Consider the following 23005-nt stretch of genomic DNA (forward strand, 5'->3'; position numbering starts at 1 on the left):
CTTACGTATAATATATTTTACTGAATATTATAAAAATGTGTTCTTGAGTCGATGTTTCCCCTATACTGGGGATTTCATTGGTTTCTTTGTATTCTAAATAAACCTCCCCCATCTTACTAGAAATTAAATAAGACTATTAGAAATATATCATACTGTCAAATAATTATTTTTCAAGTTTGTGTCACCTTTTCTAATCATTCTAAAATTTTTCCTTTAGTGAGAAACACAGTGAATAAAACTGAGTAACAGTGAAAAGTAGGGATGGCCTGAAGGAAATGAAGCAGGACAGAAACAAGCTCAGGGTTCCTGAAACACTGACAAGGATTAGAGATCAAAACAAAACATGAAAACATGCATCCTTCGCCGTATAATGTCTACTACATAATCCAGCTACTTATTTACCACTTAGCTGACAAGCTTGAGCTCACGCAAAGCTGAGCAGTAATGACAACTTTGATGCTCATTTAGTCAACCGAGGGAAATTTTGTCTATTATTGTGGTTTTGATGTACAAGGAAGTCTGGCAAAATTTCAGTGTTTTTTAACGTAGATTTTTCAATTAAAATTTGACTAATCCTGGCCGTTTATTTGGCTTTTCCTTGTACTGTTTCTGCCCTGCACTGTGTCAAATACGCCATCTGTGCAACACACTTCTGGCTAGTGATGCTTCAGGACCTGTTCTGCAGCATTGTGAGTTGTGGTTGCATGAAACCGCAACTTAGGGTATCCAATACTCCTAATTTACAATATTGCTGCAACCACTGTAATCCTGTCGTCCTGGCCTTAAATCTCACTGTAGTCACAACAAAGATTCCTGCCCCACCTGCTTAGGATGGGCTTACAGACCACTCCCAGAACTTACTCAACAAATGTTAACAATGCTATAAATACCAATTGTGTTTATGCTTTCTGAAAGATTCACGGCCAGTGTTCTGCAGCAGTGCTGAGCTGAGCTGAGGCTGACTCCCACCATGAGAGTGATGGAATTCTAAGCCAAAAATGCTTTTCCTTGGATAAGATATCTGATTTGCTACCACTGTCATGAAACTGGGGTCATGTAAACTTAAACACGGCTGCTGCTTCTTTAGGAAAACAGAACTTCTCAGAGTGATTATGAGTTGCTAAAACAGCCCCTGGAAGGATAAGTCTGGAAGAGGCCAGAGCAACCACTGACATGAAACATGACTCAGGGAGTGTTCAGGCTTGACTTTCACGCTACGAGACCCACTATAGATAATTCTTTAAATTGAGTAATATCTTGGCTCTCTCCTCTTCTTTATTTCGGTAGATAGAGCTGAGATTTATTTTCAAAAGAAAATCAATTTTAATTTCTGAACACATATAAAAGGACACTGTCTTTGCTTGAAAAGTAAAAGAGAAAATAGCACTTCCAATAATAAATGTAGCAAGTGCACACAGAAAACTGTAAAGTGGAAAAGCAAATAATTCTGATCACACTAATGCTGTTCCTCTGCCACAGTCCACAGTGGCCTCCACACACATGGCCAGGATCCACCTAGATCCGTCTCATTCCCTCTCATCCAATCCTAGTCCCTGACATCAGACTTATTGGAAAGGGCTATTTGAGAAGAAAAAAGAAAAGATCTGTAATCAAATAAATCATCTCCAATAGGGCAACTTCAGGCAGTGTAAGGATAGCACTGGTTAGCAGAGCCCTGATCGGGGGCAGAAGCTTTCCAGTCCATATATTGCCCTGCTGAATTCTTTAAAATGTTTAATAGTTTATTGCTTTGAAACATACATTTCTAAATGTCTTTGTGTAAATTTTTATGCACACAAGCACATAGACATACAAACACACACATATATACATACACTTTAAACCCTCTTCCCCCCAGAGTAATGGACCTGGGATTTAGAATTCATGAAGCCTAGTCCAAAAGCGGTCTCACCTTTACATAATCACAACAAGAATGATAATTACCAGTAATGCATCTAAATTTTCCTAAAAGTAGAAAATTATTCTCTTTTTCCCTGTCAAATACCATACGAGATATAAAGAAATAAATTGCTTTAATTATATTTTAAAATCCGGTTCAGGGATTAAATAATGAAAAAAAAACCAAAAACTGCTATTAAAAGTGAGCTGATTTTATTTGAGTCAGGGAAAAAAAACATATTTTCCCCTGATATTTATGTAAAGGTAGCTTAGCATCGTACCATATCCTGGTCACAAAGAATGGGTGGAAATAGCCCAATCTGGAAAGCTACCATAAACTAGCCTGAAGTTACTATGCACATTCCCATACTGCACACATCCCCAGTGAAGACTTCTAAGCAAGTGGTCTTTTTCCTTCAAAAAAAGGAATAAGAAAGATTTGTGTTCTCACAAATATATGAATTCATCTGTTTTATCATAGTCTCAATATCAGAGGTTTTAAATTATTTTTTAATCTTCAAACCCAGTAGGCAAAAAAACGCCACTGTTTTTAAATTCAAAGTTTTTGGATATTAGTATGACTATTTTCCATATTTTCTCTTTTGTCATTTGTGCACCACCTGTCCTTAACCTTTTCTTTATATACAGAAACCTCAGTTCTCATGCGAGGAGCATGCCAATTTCTGTGATTTTTAGCTTTGACATGAGACTTCCCATGTCTAATGCCTCCTTCCTCATTCTAAGGTTACCTGCTAACATTTTATAACTAGATACCCTTTATCTCAAATAAGTATACGTAATACATTTGGAAATCCTGTCACTAGGAGGTGAGCACGGGATCATATTAATTTATGTTCTTAATGATTAGACAGCTGCCCTGACATTGCACACTGAGTAGACTCACCCTTTGCTTGCGATTTAAATCACCACTTGTATCACATCTTCTGAGTATGCAATGTCCATTTCTGGAAGCCTTATTTGGTTTCACTGGACTTTGCTTTCTTTACTAGATATGCAGTTTTGACTACTACAGTTCATGTTTTCTACCAAATAAACTTATTTTTTTAATTCAGTTTTATCAAATCTTGTGTTCTGAGAGAAACAGTATGACAGAAAAAGAGGGGAGCAAACCATGCAGGCATCTAGACACAGTCCCCCAAACTGAGAACCAACAGTTGAGGAGCAACGCAGTGCAGAAGAGCATGGATACTGAGAAAGAATAGTGAAGGCTTCTGCAGTTTAAGGCTAACTAGAGCAAATAACAGAAATGCTCCCAGCTTTACGTGTGGCGCTGAGGATAAAAGCCAGGGCCTCAGACCTGCCAGTCAAGGGCTGCACCACTGAGTTACAGCCTTACCCTGAACAGAAATATTTCTTACAAAGCAAAAACAAAACACAGCTTTGTTTATGTAGGTTCTGCAGATGAAGTCAGGTCATCAGGTTCTGTGGCAAGCACTCTTACCCACTGAGCCATCTGAGTGGTCCTTCAGGGTTTTAAAAGTTTTCTCAACTGCTAAATGAACTGTCTCCTAAGGCATTAAGTACTAGACATTTGAGTTTTCCATCTTGGGATGGAGTAAACACAAATTATATGTGAATTAATAGGTGAATTCTAGATAAGTAAAGGTATGGAATAAAGGTTTAAATAGGAAAATGATGCCTACAAATACAATTATAAATACTGCAAAAAAATGGGAAAAGATGTATAACTTTCAAAAAAGTCAAGCAATTTTGAAAAATATTCTAACCACAGTTACATTTTGTAAAATAGGAATATTCACTTTTGCTTACAATCACTCCTGGGTTCTCTCCTTTGGAAATCTTGATAAGACAGTGTTGGAAGAAAGAGAACTGACTGAGACGAACCAAATTCAGCAAAATTAGTAACAATAAAGTGACTTGCTTTCACTTACTTGTCTCTTGTCTATAAACGAACACATGCATAGAGCTGTGAAAATGGAGTAGGCTAAATATGGGACACAGAACAAGTAGTAACAAGAGAGAAGCTCACGGAGTGGCGGGTGTTCAAATATCAGCTGAAGAGAAGAACTCACACTTTAGCTAGGGGGCAAAGCATATTTGAAAACAGATTAGCATATTTGACTGAAAAACCCTCCTTTCTGGAGTGTGGTGTATGTAAATGGAGACTTCTCTATTGATAACACAGCTGTTTTCTAAAAATTAAAAACAGCATAAAAGTTTAATGTGCCACAGGCTGTTCCACTGATTACTCTTCCTCTCCTTATGGTTATCATTTCTATCATTTAGAACTCTTTATATAGGCAGACTAATTTTATGATCACTTACTATGCTCTCTCTCTCTCTCAATATATATATATATATATATATATATTTAACCATTTCCTTTGGAATGGCAGCTTCCTACAGAAGAACTGAGCTTTGGCAAACAGCAGACAGACACATGCCTTGTGTGTATACACCTTGCCTATGTGTGACCATGTGCACAGAAAAAGGCTCAAAACCAAACTGAGTAGATACAGTGAACAAAAGGATGTCCAAGTACAGTTGCTGAAAGAGTGATCTGGTGTAAAAATAGATTTTTGTGCTTGCTGTCTTCATAGAGACCTGAAAGATAATGCTTCAAGGTAAGTCAAGTGAATATGCAAACATAGTATCGTTAGGGCAGGGAAAGCCCTCATTAAACACAATTCAGAAGTCGGGTGTGGTCTGTACAACTGGCAGGGTCCTCATCAAAACTTGACTTGGAGGCTAACCCGGCATGGGGCTCACAGGTGTGTCGTCTGGCTATGGGCGTGGGAGCTGCACCCTGGGTATCTGATTTGCAGGAAACTGAGATTATGAACACAGGCAGTGTGTAAGTCCCCTCTCTAAAATCCTTCCCCATCACCCTATTTCCCTTCAGCCATTGCTGTTCTCGTCACAGCACACACAACTGAAATTGTAGTCTGTACTGTTGAGTTCATTTCTGTAAGTACAATTAGAATCTGAGATTCATGTGCGTTAGCTGCCATTTAGAACAGAGAAAAACAAGTGGAAAGAAAATAAACACCCGCCACTATGCCAAACAGTCCTGGAAAGCTCACCCTATCCTTCATATAAATACACAAAAAGTGAACCTTGCAGCCAGCCCTCTTTGCACATACGCGCTGACTATATACGGCTGTGCACAATACTAACATGCGCCATCCGCAGCTGAGGCAGCACCATTCCCTCCCTTCAGTACTTATCTCTGTATTGTTCTTTTCCCCTTTCTTAGAGATGCACTTGCCTCCTCTTGGATTTTTCCAATGAAACATGGTCGGACATTTACTCATATAAAAAGTTTCCTTAGACAGACAGCAAATGGGCACAAAGATTTCTTTTGTAGTGACAAAAACTGTTCTTAAAGTAGACGGTGGTTGTGCTTACATGATATGAACTTACTAAACTGTATTACATACTGCCAACAAGCAAATTACATCATTTTAAAATTATATCTCAATAATATTGTTGTTAAAAATTTTCCCTCAGACCTGGAGAGGTTTTATATAAATTAATTGTGTATACTTATAATGTTCAGTAACAAAAAGATATATTATTATTATTATTTCAAGAATATTATGCAACTACCAAGTCTTAGGGAATCAGAAGCCATGTTTACTTAATGAGTATAAAATCTAATATACAGGTCTAACATATGTGTATAATATAAAAATAACTATGGGAGATAAAAGAAGATAAAAAGCTATACAGTTAAGGATTTTTTGGTAAATACTTGGATTATGAAAAATGAGCAAAAGAATTCTAATCTTTTAAAAATTGTCTTTAGAAAATAATGGTCATGAAAACTAAGCATTGAAATTTTATTTGGTATGGTGGATTCAAAAAAAATTAAACATGAAACTACCATAAAGCCTAGGATATACAATAAAGAAATGAAAGCGGTGACTCCTGGTTCCCACAATGCAGGAACAACCTAAAACACTTATGAACGCGTGCTGGATAAACAATACACGGTGTGCATACACACTGGGAAAGTATTCAGTCCAAAGAGGGAAGGAAATTCTTATATAAGCTACAAGATGGATGAAAATTAAAGATGCCATACTAAATAAAATAAGGCAGACACAAAGGGGCACATATATTATGGTTCTTGCTCATATAATACCCAGAGCAATCAAATCCATATAAAGAGAATGCAGCATCATATACTCATCAGGGTTCAAGAAGAGGATGGTTATTGTGTTTAATGCAAACAAACAGTTTCATTTTGGGATATAAAACTTTTCTGCACATGGACAGTGGGAATGGTGTACACAGTAATATGATTATTTCTTCTGCACTGGGGGTTGAGCCCAGAGCCTTGCACATGATAGTCACATGCTCTGCCTCTGAGCTACATTCCCAGTTCTGTGTGAGTATTCTTCATATTACTGAAGTGCACACTTAAAAATGGCAACAATGGTTAAGTTTTACATACAATTATTTTACCACAATAAAACCCTTCATTTGAAGTTAAAATGTGTTTATTTTGTTAAGGTAAAAGTATGTACTTTAGCTCACAACTGTATTTAATGATCTATGTAATGTCTGAATGGCATAGGCCCAGATTAAAATATCCAATCTAACACTTCAAATGTGTCACTCTCTAATCTTAAATCCTGACATCAGTCAGAAAACATTGTGGAATATTTCTTTACACTGTGAAAATATGACACTATAATTGGTTTAATAAGGAAGCTGATGGGCCAATAGCCAAACAGGATAAAGTTAGGCAGCAGAGCCAAATCGAGAATGATGGGAAGAAGAAGGGCGGAGTCTGGGGAGTTGCAAGCAGATGCAGAGAAGAGTAGGATGGACAAGCTGTACTGAGAGAAGTTACCAGGCCACATGGGAAAGTGTAGATAGGAAATGCGCTAGCTAGTAACAAGCCTGAGCTATGGCCAAGCATTTATAAGTAATATTAAGTCTCTGTGTTGTTTATTTGGGAACTGGAGTTGGGAAAAGAAAAGGCAGCCTACAAAACATGGCCACTACCAAAGATCTACAGGGCATTCCTAGATGCTGTTTTCAACATGGCATAGCTAGTCACATGTTCCTATGTAAACATTCAGTGCCTCAGACACACTAGCCATACAAGAGGTCATGTGGGCTAAGCCATGATATTGTAATGAGACAAGTATTTACATTATTATGAGGAATTATATTAACACCCCTCTAGAACTGTAAATATATATATATATGTAGTATATATGTATATATATGTATGTATATATGTGTGTGTGTACACGTGTGTGTAGTAAGCTTCTTTGGAAATTATTGGTGTGTGTGGGAGGAGGGTGTCAACACAACATGAAAATAGCCAATCACGCTGTGTAAGATAAAGAGGAAACGGTCCGTTGGCTAGCTATGACAGACACAGGTGAAGAGCCATCTTTGTGACATGATTAAACCATAAGGTTTAATGACATGGAAAGCAGAACTAGTGTCATCATCTCAGACACAGAGAGATGATTTCAAAAATAAGTATCTCACTTTACATGTTTAGAGTAATTCTGTGAATTTCAAAATTCAAACTGTAGAGGATACACACAGCAATGTAAATAACATGGTAGGTTAAGTGAAATCCAAAGATCTAAAAGTCAATTCTAGAGTATAAATGCAGATATGAGCTGATTTAGGGAAATTGATTATTACAACTGAATATGAAAAAGGAAAACAGGCTGAATGTTGAAGAATCTCTGGAACGTAACAGTCAAGTAGCACATGACAAACACTGCTAAAAAGAGAGTTTATCTACGTGTGTGTGTGTGTGTGTGTATGTGTGTGTGTGCACATGTGAGTGAGCACATGCATGTTTCGTGGAGGTTAGAGGAAAACTTGTGAGAGTTGGTTCTGTGATCCACCATACGGGTTCCAGGCTTAGAGTCAAGCAGCCCTGCCCTCTGAGCACACTGGCTATTGCTAGTCTAGTCTAGAATTAAATTATGCATTGTTCAATGGTATTACTTGCAAGCTGCTTTGAATTCAGTGTCATATAGAGTCCCGTGAAGCTCTGAATCATAAAGTAAGCAGTTACTCCAAGTAAGGTGCGCTGGAGTAAAATTCACACACAGCAGAGTAGCTCAGAGGCAGAGCATGTGCCCCAGACTCTGGGAGAGTGAAAGCATTAAGAGTTAACTGACCTAGTTCCCTGTCTCCATAGGTATTGAAATATGAAAAACAGAAACTCAACAATATGTAAAATTTAGGGCAAAAAACCCCTAATATTCAGAGCTTTTGTATGTTTACATACTAACACTTACCTAGCATATAAGCCCAGTGATAATATGCTCATTTATTTCAATAACTAGACAACATAAATAGGCAATAGAATTACAGAGGAGTGACCAAGTCATAGCGATGAAAACAGGACACCTTACACATGTAAGCTAATACATGTAGGGAGTGTATAACTAGATTAGAAACAATAAAAAAAAAACTTTTCTTCAGAAATTTGGGTGAACACTGCATTTGGCAAAATCCTGCTTTAGTGTTTTTTCCCCAGAAAATACTTGACAAAGATAAAGCAAGCCTCATTAATGTTTATCAGTGAATAATGACAGTAAAATCTCAGACTTCAATCCCACTATTAACTTCTACATGGATGTACACACACTCATGAACTATACTGAAACATGCTTTATTGCATTTTGACGTATGCTCACAATTGTATAGTGAAAAAATGACTGTTTTCCTAATATTTCAGACTATGTGAGTAGCTTCCAAATCCATAAAAATTAAAAATCTGACTGAGGCTCCCTTATCAAGTTCAAACATTTTATATTAAGTCATACTAACTGGAAAAAGAGCTCCAGACTCACGTCCCCGCTGGTAATCAGCTGACACCTTGTCTTGCCTCGGTTTCTCCATTACTTAGAGGATAGGGAAATGAGACCAATATTATAAAACGGGCAGACTTGTGATAATGGGTTTCCTTCTGAGTAGGAGGACTTACCTCTCTTAACACAGGGTCTGTTATTGAATTCAGGCTGACTGCTCCTTCATAGGTTAGGTAATAGAACACGTTGAGGGCTCGCACCGCCTCTGGCCCTTGTTGTTTATAGCCAAAAATAAGATCAATCCATTGGTGAAGCTGGCAGGAAACAAATTCACTCTCCAGGGCCTGAAAAACAGAATAGACCATATCACTATGCTGGATCCTATTTTTAAAACAGAGATATTTAGAACACTAAACTTACTTCAACAACAATAACATCAACAACAAAAAAGGCAAAACAAAAAAGAAAACCCAGGTTTGGTGGCATGCACTTATAATCCTGCTTGGGAAGTTGATGCAAGGACGGATTTAGGCCAGTCTGAGTAACATAATGAGACCTCATCTTAAAAATAAACAAACAAATAGACCAAAGCAATGCAAAGGAGATGGTTCAGTCAGTGGAGTGGTTACCTGAGCACAATTCCTAGTGATACACACCTGTAATACCAGAGATGGGGGCAGAGACAGGAGCATTTCAAGAGTGTGCTTGGCAAGTCAGCCTAGCTAGACTGAATATGAAATCTCCAGATTCAGTGAGAGATCCTATCTTAAAAGCTAAGGTGGGGGGTGATTAAAGTAGACATGCGATATTGCTCTCTGGCCTACACCACACACACACACACACACACACACACTTCACAGACGGAAAGGAAGGAGAAAAGGGGAAGTAGAAAGGGCAGGGAAAGGGAAAAGGAAGTAAGAAGGACTGGATAGAGCAGACACTGTGACTTAGACATAGTTCAGTGCAGACTGTGTGCTTTGTTCTTCTGAGGCCTGGTATTCAATTCTCATTACTGTAAAAAAAAAACAAACAATAATAGCAAAACCCCTGACATCCTGTTTTTTATCTGTTCTGCTGTATATGTGAGAAACTTCCTGGCCCTCATCATCCTGAGCTGGAGTAATCACTTCGGCATTCTCCCACTGCATTGCATGCACTGTAAGGACTGGGGCTGGGCTTATCTTGGTCGTATTTGTAAATCAGGCTTGACAAGCACGCAATTCACGCTTCAAAGAAAGGAGGTCATAGAGTAAAGGACAACTTCGGGAAACAAATGTAAAAATATTAAACATTTTCTATTAACTTGGGATATTAACATTTTTCTCAAATTAAAACATGTCGTCTCCTGAAACTGCAACCAAATTATTTAGTATTTTGATTGTGTTTATAATAGCAAATTAGATTTTGTGGGGACTTATAACTGCTGGATTTTTATTCTATGTATCAGTACTAAACCAAACACTTTATGCTATTAACTGTGCTCAATAAATAATTAATGAACATGATCAAATATTCACTTGAAATGCTGGGCAAAAGATTCACTTCCTATTCATCATCATATTCCAATTTTCTATTACTTTGTGCCAAATACAGTTGACATCTATAAATGTTTGCTGAACTGAGGAAACCTAGGAATACCAAGGCCAGAGACATTTTAGGATGCTATTCCTATTTATACTGTGTAAGACTATTCAAAATTATTCCAGCATCAAAGTTAAATACTTAGTAGTTTAGGTTTTCCAACAAATAATACTATTCAAAGTTAACAAAGCTGTCAAAGTTAACTCTGAAGTATAATTGAAAATATTCCAAATTCTATCTGGCAAAAATTCTCAATGAAATTAGTTTTATCATTTAAACTGTATGATTGTGATGTACTTGTGTTCTTAGTATAAGATAGCTGTAAGTTTCAAGGTGCAGTTGGCTACACCTGCTTTCTCTTTAGTGCTGGAGGCTGAACCCAGGGTCCTGTGCATCACTGACCTCTAATCCTTAGCCCCAATGGACTAACTAAAGCAAACACCAATGAAGTATAAACCACCTTTGCACAAGTGATAGACACATAGTTCATTACTACACGTGTCTTATTAAAACTGTGCCTGTGAATAAGGAAGGTGTCTATAGCTAAATACAATGTTTTCTTAAAAACCATTTAACCTGGGTTTGCAATACTAACAAATATAAAATGTTATTCTCTAAATAAATCTCTATGAACTGACTACACAAGTCTCACATTCTAATGCATGCATGAAATGAAAGGAGCCTAAAGCTATCTCCTGTGAAAGATACTGTTTCAGATACTTTAATCCAATCCATCGTATTTGCTACTTCCACAGAGACACAGTAACGAACAACTTCGCACTACACTTGACGTAATAAGAGAGTTTCTGATAATCAAACAAATCCCTACTTTAATTACATAAATTTAAAATGAGTCTAAAAATTTAAATTACCAGTGTAAGTTGCATTAACTTTGGCCCTGGGAGGGATAGGAGGGCGCATGCTTAAAGTGGCACATAAAAACAGCAATTGTCTTAATTTGTGTGCAGTGCACTCCACACAAAAGCCCTAAATATGTTCAAATTAGAGCGAGCTGCTTGATTGTCACTGCAGTCTCATGTCACATTAATGCATGACAAACATTAAACCATACACTTAAATGGCAATTTATATCATTTAAATGTTTACTGCCAGACTAGCTCATCACTCATTTAAATGTGACTTCCTGACAGCTAATTTCAGTTAATTTTCTCCAATTCACTTAATTAGAACTTTCAATCAGGAAGGACTTCCATGTATCTTCAAGAGTGCATCCTTTTTGGTTGTTCAAAACTGTAAGGTAATGAGCTGATGAGAAGCCCTGCTGCAGGATTAAAGTGGAGGATGTGCGGGTCTGTGAGCCAACATCACTACACAAAGCAGGCTCCCAGCACGTATTGTGGGGAAGAACATACTTATTTATGTAAATAATACTCTCGCCAGTAGTTTAAATAAAACACGTTTAGTTCATATAGACCCACTATTGAAACAATAAAAAAAAACCTGCATCCAAGCTAATTAAAAATTAATGATTTCAAAATTGTTTAATAAGATAAAACAGCCAGGAGTCTCTTGAGTGTCCATGGCATTGTGATTTGAGACTATAAAATTCTACAAGGCTCAGAATATGAAGAAGTGCAAATGAATTTTCTCAATATTAAAGCTCTACAAATAGTGCAATTTTGTTTTATGTGTCATCAAACAAAGAGCTGCGAGTTTCCTAATGGTTGATTACTTCTTTATGCACATTTGAAATGGTGAAGTTGGTTTGATTTAAATGCTTTAGGCTTTATATCTTGATACTGCTTCAGAATTTTAAACAAAAAACACTGAAGAAACAATACTGTGTGCCCCATCATACTGCGGACACAAGGCAGAGTCATCACCTGTGAAGGTTCAGCCTGCCTTCACACTGCCGCAGGTCAGTCCTGAAGGGGTCAACCAGCAATTCACAGAATTATTGGCAAAATTTATTCAAGGAGGTGATAAACACATTAGTGAATAAGCACATACTTAAAAAAACCCCTAAAAATTGTATTAGAGTTTTTATTGTTTTTTTAAGTACCACAGGAAAACTTTAAAATGGAATCCAGAAGAATGTTGACAGATCTGAGAGGTTTCTAAGAAGTTTGGAATCATCCCAGTACAAGTCAGCTCAGGCTTTAACCTCCTTTTGACAGCACTGAAGGACAGTTGCCTCACCTAGAGTGTGCACAGATAAACAAGTGTACAGAGTACACATTTGAAGGAAGAAGAGAGGATCAGCAGAAGGTCAATAAAGACAAAGAAAATAATTCAAAGAGGAATAGTTTGGATATGTATCTTATAACTTTGAGATTCAAAAGCATAAAAGACAAACTCCCTATTAAAATTCTTCAAAATCGTTCGTATACAGTCTTAAAAACTACATTATATAAAATTTATGTGGACCCACATTTTCAGAGAGTGTGAGTGTATTTGTGTATGCATGTGCACGCACGCATGCGCATTCACACACACACACACACACACACACACGCACGCACGCACGCACGCACGCACCATGTATACCATGTCCGTGGAATGCTAAGCATTTGGAATTTTTCAAAGCCTTTAAGACAGTCTTCATTAAGGCTGGAGTTAAAGAAGGTTTTCAGCTAGGGGATAGTAACATTTTTTTCATGCTGCTTTCAACCCAACAAATCAATTGTAAGCCCTCCCCTAGCAGGCTGAATACATCATTTATATCCAATGTGTACTCTGAATAACATTTGTAAAAAAGAAAATCCAAGAAAATATCCAACAAGCTATAGTAATATTCAACTCATCTTGAGTTATAAAATAAAGCGGTGACTAGCATCCAATTGCTAAGGATCACATAAGATTATGCGAAGACTACCACATGAAACTTTGCACAAACTGTCACTCAATCCAGGGGGACTCATATTAGTCTTGACAAACTGTCTGGGGGTTGATATCTGTTTTCTTAATGGGATCTATTAGGCAGAGACAAAAAAAACTGCAAGATGCTAAAAAGTACAGAACGTAGATGCCAAATATAAATACTTATTAGGAACTTTCACTTGCTTGGCTCTTTTACAAAATCTCAGTAAATTAAAATTTTAATATATCATAAAATGACAATAAATTGTTCATAAATGATTGTGTCAGAAATAATTATAGTAAATATGAATATGTGTCCAACAATAAATCTTACAGAAAGAACATAATCCGTTTCCCTGAAACCAACTCATTAAGGAAATGAATTATTTATTGATATAAAATGTTAAATAAAATTATTCTACTTTAGTAGAGTGAGGTCAAATAATTTGCTAACATATAGAAAGTTTACTTTTTCCAAGATATTAAGCTATTTGAAAATAATAATAATGATATTTAGCACTAATTCTATTAATTAATAAAGGCTTTAGAAATACTATAGCACTCTCCTATAAAATTCAAGTTTTATTAACATGAAAATAAGGTAAAATAAAAGAAAGTCAATTTTAATTAACAAAAGAAATCCTAGACACTTGTTAATGACAAAGGAGCTGTGGCTGACAGTTATCTCTGGTTTCCATGCTTGTAAATCCCTAATCTGTGTTAATATCAATATGATCAATATGATATTCCTACTCAGTGCTATCATAGATGTAACGTTATAAACATCAAATAAAATTATCAAATATCATCTACAAATAGAAATGAATATACTAGTAAGTTCGATTCCCAGAACCAGGATGTCAACAACTAACATAATAAAGAGAAAACAGAAAAAGGCCAAGTCCCGTGAGTCCCAGGCTTGCATTCCCACACACCTATGCCACTGCTTCCATCCCCAGCTAAGAGGCCTGATTCAGAACCACGGTACAAAATATCACACTTACAACTTTCAAATAAAAAGATAAAACTCACTGATTGTACTCACTTGTTATATACTTCAGTATAAGATCATGTGACACATTTTAATGAAAAAATAAAACATAATTTCTTAAAATTTTACTTAAACTTATAGTTAAGAGGTCCAATGTAAGTGAGTCTATGTAGTGATATGTTTCAAAGAAGGTGATGCATCAAATTATAAGCTTGGATTTCTAAACTTTTTTCATTTGAAGTAGATGTAAAAAGCCTTCTGCCTCTAGACACATACACACAAGGAACAGGCCTGTTATGTTTGCATGTGCTGGATTTCAAACACTAGGGGTAATGTTTCCTTAACATTGATATACGACCTTTGTAATTTACATTGAAGAAAGCTGGTTTTTTCAGCCTAATTAGAACTGTTTCAAATTTTCCTGCTAAATATATGATATAAAGTCCTTTCAACTTTTTTATTCTAAAGTTTCTTTCCATGTCAGCTTTGTTCCAATCAAAATATGCTTTGAATTAAATGATTTTGATTGAATATGTGGATCACATTTCACGTCTAAGATTTAAAGTCCAAAAAGGAAAAGTTTAGCCTGTTCAAACAAAGCAGAGGCAGCCACTCTGCGGAAGGCTGTTCACTTTAGGAAGACTGACAAATTGTTTGTGTGCCTGCAATAGCTGCCAGATTTCCTGTCGCTCTAATAAGATGGATATGTTAACTCCTGAGGTGCAGGCTGGGAAACTGGTGAATTTTAGGAGTTTACACCTTCGAAACACATCTAATAACAGTAAAAGGAAAAATGTGTAACTATATTATATTAATGCTTTCAAAAAATAAAAGTCATAGAAAAAATGAACTATTTCTCATATTAGACAGATAAAAATTCAAAATACAAGCATGTTTTCCAAATGTGATTTGCTAAAAATGACAAACACCTGTCAATCCTTAGTTTTAAAATGCATTAATTTCACCTTTTAAAAGTTATTTTTTAACAATTATTTTGATAGGTGAAACAGAATTAAAACTATAATATTTAGCCAACTAAAATCAACTAATATTAGCTTAATTTCTCAACAATTGATTATAAGCATATCAAACTGCTTTGGAATCTGGATGTTTTCCCTACTATATAAATATGCAAAAATGTTAAGCAATTATAATACTATTTACACAGAAAAGTCTAACTTTGGGAGCTTGAAAATATGTGTGAAAATGTGACATTTAAAACTAATACATCGTGAAAGCAAAAGGGGAAAAGGAGGACCAAAGATTAAAAGGAAAAAAGCTGTAAGATACTAAGAATAAAAATTATACTTGACAGTTTAAAAAAAAAAAGGATTTTAGTTACCACGCTCAAATTCTGCAGGCGGTGCAGATAGAGAAATCACTGGTGGAGCTGCACACTCACACTGCCCTTGAACTGCTGAGCGGTGGAGAGATTTGAGTTCACTTCCACGTTTTTGTCATTACTAAGGAGAAGTGTGAGACAGTATCACACCTTGATAAAACCATCAAGCACCCATGCATCTTTTGGCAGGAGAACATTTGCTACCACTGTTACTGTGCAGTTTTAAATGGACTACTCAACCAGCTGTTATATATTTTGCACACTGAAGGCCATGTTTCCTTTGAAATTCGTAGTTTTAATCTCAACTGAAGTCTGTATTGCTGTGTGCCGAGATCAAAAGGATTAGGCAAACTTGTACAATTACCTCCTTTTCAGAGAGATGACTTTTTTCTGAATGTTTAAAATACTTCTGTATGCTGACGTTTTATCCAACTATTTTCTTTAGAACTATAGAACATTAAAACATTTAATTAACATTTCAATCTTAGGTTGTTCCTACTCTAGCATCTAGGAATTCAGAACAGACAGATGCGTTACAGCAGCTGTAGTGTGGCACATACATACAGTAGGGTAGAGATTTTTCATATTCATATCTAGTTAGGTAAGAATGGGTGAGGAGCAACTGTTCCAGCCTATTCGTTTTACTATTTACATTCTGTGTACTGTTGCTTAGACAAACACTCAGAGAACAGTTCACACAACAATATATATGTGGCCAGAGAAATTTAACAGGAGGTAACAGGTAAAACCGTGTTGTGACATGTCAGAATTGTCTGAAATGAGCCCTGTAAGTTGGTACTAAGCTTTCTAGGAGGCAACATAGAGAGAAACTTTAACAATTACAAGAGTCAAAATGATCATAATTTAAAAACAAACCAGATGGCCTGAAAATACATTATTTCTACTTCTGAGATAAGAAATTCCTCCCTTGGCAATTATGATGGAATCCAGGTATGTGACTCACAGAGGAGCTTACTTAACCCTCAAGTAGATTTAAAGTACAGACAAATGGAAAGGCTGCATACTCTTCAGGCAGTCCTAAATAAACTTGATTTCTCCTAGGGAGGCTTTGAATGGTAGATTCTAGAGAACATTTCATGACAAGTACTTGGAACATAGCCATTTCGTCAGTTAAGTGCAGAACCACATATCTGAAAACCAGGTAAACTGAGTTATAGGACTTTTATCATTTCTAAAAGATTTAAGGGGCACAAAGAGAAAGATGTGAGCCTATATAGAAGGCAGGTCCACTTTCACTTGCCTGGGACAGTGGCCTACATTTAGATGATAGGTCTAAGATTTCCTCAGACTGTAATTTTAGCTAAACTTTCCCACACAGATATACAAAAGCTTCCAAATGCCAAGCACAATGTGCTATTCCTTGTAGACATTGAAATATTTAAAGTATGCCCTAAGGGCTGGTGAGATGGCTCAATGGGTAAAATGCTACTTAGGTATAGAAAATTGAGTATTTTTTCCCTTTAACCACAATTTAAGACTATATCTGGAAGTTTTCTTTTATAGTAAGTTGCAAAAAGAAGGAAAACAAAATAAAAAAAAAACCCTCTCTACATTTGGGAAGTTTTCTTTTATAGTAAGTTACAAAAAGAAGGAAAACAAAATTAAAAAAAACTCTCTACATTTGCTTATCTGAAGAGATACGATAAATATTAGCAGTCTCTTGCCTTTGAAGATGGCTTGACTAGAATCCCTACTTGCCAGATGCAGTTTGATCCCATAGGGATGCCAGACAAAAACAAGGCGCTGTCTGCATGGCACCAATGAGTCCCTTGGCTGACTGTCATAAACTTATACTGGCAAATGAAAATCCTGACAATAGGAATAGAACAGTTTTCAATTTTTGCTCCAAGAAGAAAGAATACACACACACACACACACACACACACACACACACACACACACACACGTTCTTTAACTTTCATTTTTTTAATGTATTGTTAAGTTTGGTCAGAACTTCTGTATGATTGAAAGACTTTCATTTTGTAACTCTTGATTACTGCTAGTATCTCCCAGCAAATGCATGCTGTGCTGGGCTCTGAGATGAGGTGTTCTCTGGAAGGAAAGGGGAAAGTGTGTGAGCTCCAAGCGGAGGAGGGGCAGTCCAGAGGAGAGTTACTTGAGAGCCTTCTTCAGGACAGCAGCTCAGTGGACTAAGCAATGGCTCAGTGAGTAAGAGCGCTTACTCTTCTTGCAGAGGACCTGGGCTCGGCACATCTGTAACTCCAATTCCAAGGGATCCATAGTTTGATCTCTGCAGACTCTTTCACACACAAGGTGAACATACATACATTCAGGATCACACACATGCACATTAAAAAAAAAAACAGTAACACAGGAGGTGAGGTTAAAGCTTGGTGGCAGTGTGATTGACTCGTAAGCTGGATACCCTGGGTTCAATCCCCAGCATCTGGAAAAAATGAAATGAAAAACGAGAGCATCTCAAACAAACAGGGAAGAAGAAAGGATAGGGTTCAGAGAGACGTAAAGTGGAAGTTATTATTTACAACTGAATGTCAATGAGAAGGAAGACTGTGTTTTGAGACGACTGGCTTTCAGGTTTGCACACCAACTATACTGTAGCAAAAGAAATCCCTCTGGTAGACTAGTTGAATTTTGAATTTAGTATTGATATTTTAGATTTTTTTCAGTGCTAAGGTAATTACTGGCACTTTACTATCAAACTATATTCATAGTTCTGTATTTTCTTTTACAGATTTAAAATTAATCCTAAGACTTTATTTTAGATGTAACATTGAAAATTAAAGAAGTTTACATACTATTTCAGTATTAAAAAAACTATGTTCATACTCAATAGAGGAATTTCCAAGACCTGCCTTATTATTATTGTCATCATTATTATCACAGTGAGAGTCTCACTGTGAAGTCCAGGTTGATCTCAAATTCACAATTCTCTCTCCTGTGCCTCCAAGACACACAACTACAGCCATGCCACGCCAAATTAGTTTCTTAGCCAGTAAGAATCTGGGTAACAAAATGACCACCAAAACTTTATAGCAGTGTCGTCAAATAGAGATGTATGGAAACCAAATATATAATATTAATTCTTCTGGTAGGCACAGGTGAATCAATTTTAATAGTGCTTAATTAAAACCAATATAAAAGTATCATTTTATATTAAATCTAAGAATCTGTGATGTGTTATATACTTATTATGTATATAATATACATTAATAAAAACAACCCACATTCCAAGTTATCAATAGCCACAAGGTAAATCTTATAAAGCACCAAGTCCCTAGAAGACTAGATGATTTTCAGTGTGGTTTTGAGGTCACTGCAGTGACCATAAAGAAAGGCTAGACCGTGAGGTACGACAGCAGTCATCCAGCATCTTCAGGAGTGGAGCAGACATAATGCTCTGCCGCACGTGCTCTTTCACACTACAGATCTCGGGAGCAATGTGGCAACGTGAAAAATGGCACTCTGTTCATCCTCTTTAAATAGAGACAAAAAGCAAAATCTACCAAGCCCCGGTCCTTCTGCCAACTTACCATCCTTAAAGGTCCCTGGTTAGGACTTTTCCATATTGGCTGTCTACAGTTAGATACTCACAGACCATAAACTCAGCACTGAGGATACAATCCTGGCTGAAAGTTAGCGTGTAAATCTGTGTGTTTTCATCAATTAACTTCTGTCTACTACTAGACAGTTTGTAGAACCTACAACACAATTCTTTAAAGTACAGTAAGTTGTGGATACAATTCTCTCTGAATTATCAACAGAATGCTATGTAATAAGCATTTTTAATTATAGTATACAATCATGAATACAAAGGTGTGAAATCAACAATGTAAATGTCTTGAAAGAATCAAATAAATGTTATTTTTGATATCTGCTTTCTTCTCTTTGACTAGCTAAATTCTTGCTTTCTGTTTTCAGTACAACAAAGGTGATGCTTTTGCTATTGTGTGGGTCTGGAGGGCGCATTTTCCCTCAGCTCCTTTCTGTTACTAACTCTCTTTCTGCTATCCTCAGTATGGACCCTAAAATCTATTCAATTCTTCTGGCCATTTAGCCATGGAGCATTTCTCTTCTGCCATGTTTTTGGTATTGCCTCTCTTCATGATTCAGTCCTAGACTTTTACCTTTGTCTAACCAGCTAAGAAGGGACAGGATCCAGCCACCACCAGTGGGAATCATTCCTGAGTTTCAAATCCAAATTGTGGACTGCTTCATTTGTGTGTGTGTGTGTGTGTGTGTGTGTGTGTGTGTGTGTGTGTGTGTGTATTCATGTAATTTAGCCTAACACAGTAGCAGGGATGGGTAGTTTCTCCTTTGACATGTGCACCCTCTCTCGTCAGCTCATGGTAGGTTCTCCGTTAACCCAGTCAAGTAGGAAACGTGGCAGTCATCCTCACCCTTCCTCTCGCCCTCAGAGCCTGATGCAGCCCCAACAAGCCTCCTCCAATCTTCAGAACTCCTCCCTCCCTCCTTCCCTTTGTGACTATCTTTGGATCCATGCTTCACTATTTCTTGGCTCAATGATTCTAAACATATCCAAACCACACCCTTTCTCTGTAATTTTCCCCACTCATTCTCTTCTACTCATTATGCCTGAAATCTGATCCAGGCACCGCTTTCCTTAAAGTTTTCACTGGCTCTCCTACCTCTAGAGCAGTGGATTTCCAACGTTAAGTAGATCAGCTAAGGATCATATTAAAACCCACATTCCCAGACTTCCACTCAGAGTTTCTGATATGGCACATCAGGATGGAGGTCAAGAATTTGCCTTTGTGACAAGTTCCCAGATTATATAAATGCTGCTGGTCCAGAAACCACCTTTGAGTACCACTTGTTTAAAGAAGTAAAATGTTCACACTCTTCAAATCCTCCACGTAATTCACAGTACTGCATTCTACCATCAGAATTAACTTTAGCTCATGTTGCATGACTTTGCCCATTCTTCATCTTGTATTTTAACTGCCCATTTCCATGTTCTTGTTCCATTCCTAGAAAACCCCTAGACAGTCTTTGTGAGTTGTGTGGGGGAGGAGTAAATAGGTGTGTGTGTGCGTGTGTGCATGTGCGTGTATGTAGGATGCACTAAGGACACGATAAGCATATATGCTATTACTGAGCTTTATCCAGCCCTCCATACTCACCCTTTTTGAGACAGGGTCTCACGATGGAGCTTTGGCTGTCCTGGAATTCACTATGTAGACAGACCAGGCTCCAACTCACAGAGATCTGCCTGTCTCTGCCTCCTGAGTGTTGGAATTAAAGGTTGAGCAACCATGCCTGGCTATACTCACCCTTAAAGATGTAGGCTTGTCCTCTATAGTCTTTCCTAACCTTACTAAGAAACAGAACATTTCCTCTTTGGGTCTTATTATAGACAGACAGACACACACACACACACTTTCATGGTAGCCCTGCTTCTCATTTATAGCATACAATATAAATACCACACTTATTACTTGTTACATATGTATTATCACAAATTATATATGTATTTTAGCTTATTTATTGTCTATCTGCCTCACTAAACAACAATTCCCTTCAAAGCAGATATTATATACTATTATTCCCATTTTTCTATTACTTGCATGTAATAGGTATTTAAAAAGTACTGGAAATGAATGACTGTGTCACTTAACCTAGTTCCCTAATTAATTACTGCTCTGTCTGTCTCCTCCTTAAAATAGCAGCCCCAAAGGGCAGGTGTCATTGTCTTGCAATTTCGTGATCATAGATCTAATTATCCAGAAGGGTCTCAACACTTGCCTACTGAACTTAAGCATTCTTCTGGTACAGCTCAATAACTGTATGGAGGGGCTAAAAACATCGTATAAGCAGTTAAAAAATGAGTACAGAACTCTATCCAGTTGATATGTTCAAGCCTGGCAGAGTTTTAGTACGTGAATTTCTGTCCTTACTGGCCATAGCAACCACGATTCTGCAGTTTGTTAACCACATAATTAGACTGAGGTAGGGTGGTTCCATGGAGAAGAGGGAGAGTGAAGTCAGTGCTGAAGTGTCATTAAAGGTTTCACTTTCTCTTCATGAACCCCAGAAGACGGATGCAAATAGCACCATGACACCTGACAAAGGTTCTAGAAGTGTGTATATCTTGTGGAAGGAAAATGCGTGTGGAGCGCGAGTGGAAGGTGGGTGCACTGATCAACCAAAGATCAGCAGAAGAGCAACAACAGAGTGGGGGCTTAGGACGCGCCCTGCTTCATGTGGAATGTTTTAGATGGATTATTTTATTTAATCATTACAATAATCCTGAGATAAGCCCTACATTTTTAAAAGCTGTTTTACAAATGAAGCTAAGAATGCTTCAGTAAAATGCCTGATGTCACACAGCCAGTAAATGTCAGAGCTGAAACCTGAACCCCATCCGTCTGAGTCCTAAAGTAAGGCCATTAACTACTCCACATTCTTCTGAATAATTTTCATTTTGATGCAGAATAATACATTTAAAACTAAAAAATGATTTGATACTAAGAAATTACAATTTAATTATTTTATATATGATTTAGAAATGCTAAGCAAAGAGTATTGCTGAATATATAATAAGCAAAATGTACTACATCAATGTGAAGCCTCTATTTACAGGTTTTGTTGTTCTCTCAAACAGGCTTTTGCACTGACACTAACTTTTAAACTAATACTTTCATCTTGTATTACAGTTTACATTTCTGTCTTCCTTGCTAGGATGTGGATTCCACAAGGCATGATTATATATATCTGCTTCTCTGGAACTGAGCATATTGTAGACATTTGATAAATATTTATTGAATGGAGTAAGAATTTATACTCTAGCCTTTTTCATTATCTTACTGTACATTAATCAGCAGTCTTCAGATCAAGTCAGACAATACCCATGATGTCTGCTGGCTGGTAATCCTAAAGGCTCTTGGTAAACCAGCGATTCAGTAAACAAAACAGCTGCTGGGGAGAAGAGAACTAAGAAAAGAGTCCAGCCTGCTTATCAGTGAATATCTACAGACACTAGTAACTTACAAAACTGTGATTCATATTTAAAGTTTTACATTTTGTCTAGACACAAATCACTTCATATCAAACTGTTGTGTGGAAAGAATAGAAAAAACAAACAAACAAACAAACAAACGTGTCTCTTCCAATTTTGGAAAAATTCATTTACCCACCAGACATATGTAGTTCTTAATTTTCAGACAATGTTTTAAATATTTTCATATAACTACACCAAACAAACTGTTCAATAGTTATGTTTTTCTTTCATTTTAAAAAGTGATGTAACACATTTTGTTTTCTGATTCTAGTATCTCTTAAATGTGATCTGATAATTGCTTTTAGATTGAACTATTACACCTGACAATAGCTTTTAAATTAAAAATGAGCAATTCTGTTTTGAGTCTTACAGCTTTTCTCACAACCCCGGGTCCCCTGGGAAAATATACACAGTGCTTCAAATTAGGGCTGGAATCACTGCTGGGTTAGGAGAACTGGATCAAGAACTTAAATGTGTTTATTCTGTAAAGTACCATCCTTCTCCTGTTGTTCAAAACTATAACTCTCCTCGGTGGGTTCTCTACAGGCAGTGTGACCACACTCAAAAGA

The 23005-nt window shown here is 36.8% G+C and overlaps 1 protein-coding gene across 5 annotated transcripts in view; it reads right to left on the reverse strand.

Annotated features, from left to right (window-relative positions):
* The window catches only part of Lrba (LPS responsive beige-like anchor protein), a 478937-nt gene that overhangs the window by 58917 nt on the left and 397015 nt on the right, over positions 1–23005 (reverse strand). For all 5 annotated transcript variants that reach the window (XM_041659437.1, XM_041659438.1, XM_041659435.1 and 2 more), the window contains exon 48: positions 8858–9025. In XM_041659437.1, the coding sequence (XP_041515371.1) occupies positions 8858–9025 (168 nt within the window). The remainder of the gene's footprint in view (positions 1–8857; positions 9026–23005) is intronic.

Source organism: Microtus oregoni, unplaced genomic scaffold (genome assembly GCF_018167655.1).
Source record: "Microtus oregoni isolate MIOR12 unplaced genomic scaffold, Mior012 000010F_ref0000083, whole genome shotgun sequence".
Taxonomy (NCBI): domain Eukaryota; kingdom Metazoa; phylum Chordata; class Mammalia; order Rodentia; family Cricetidae; genus Microtus; species Microtus oregoni.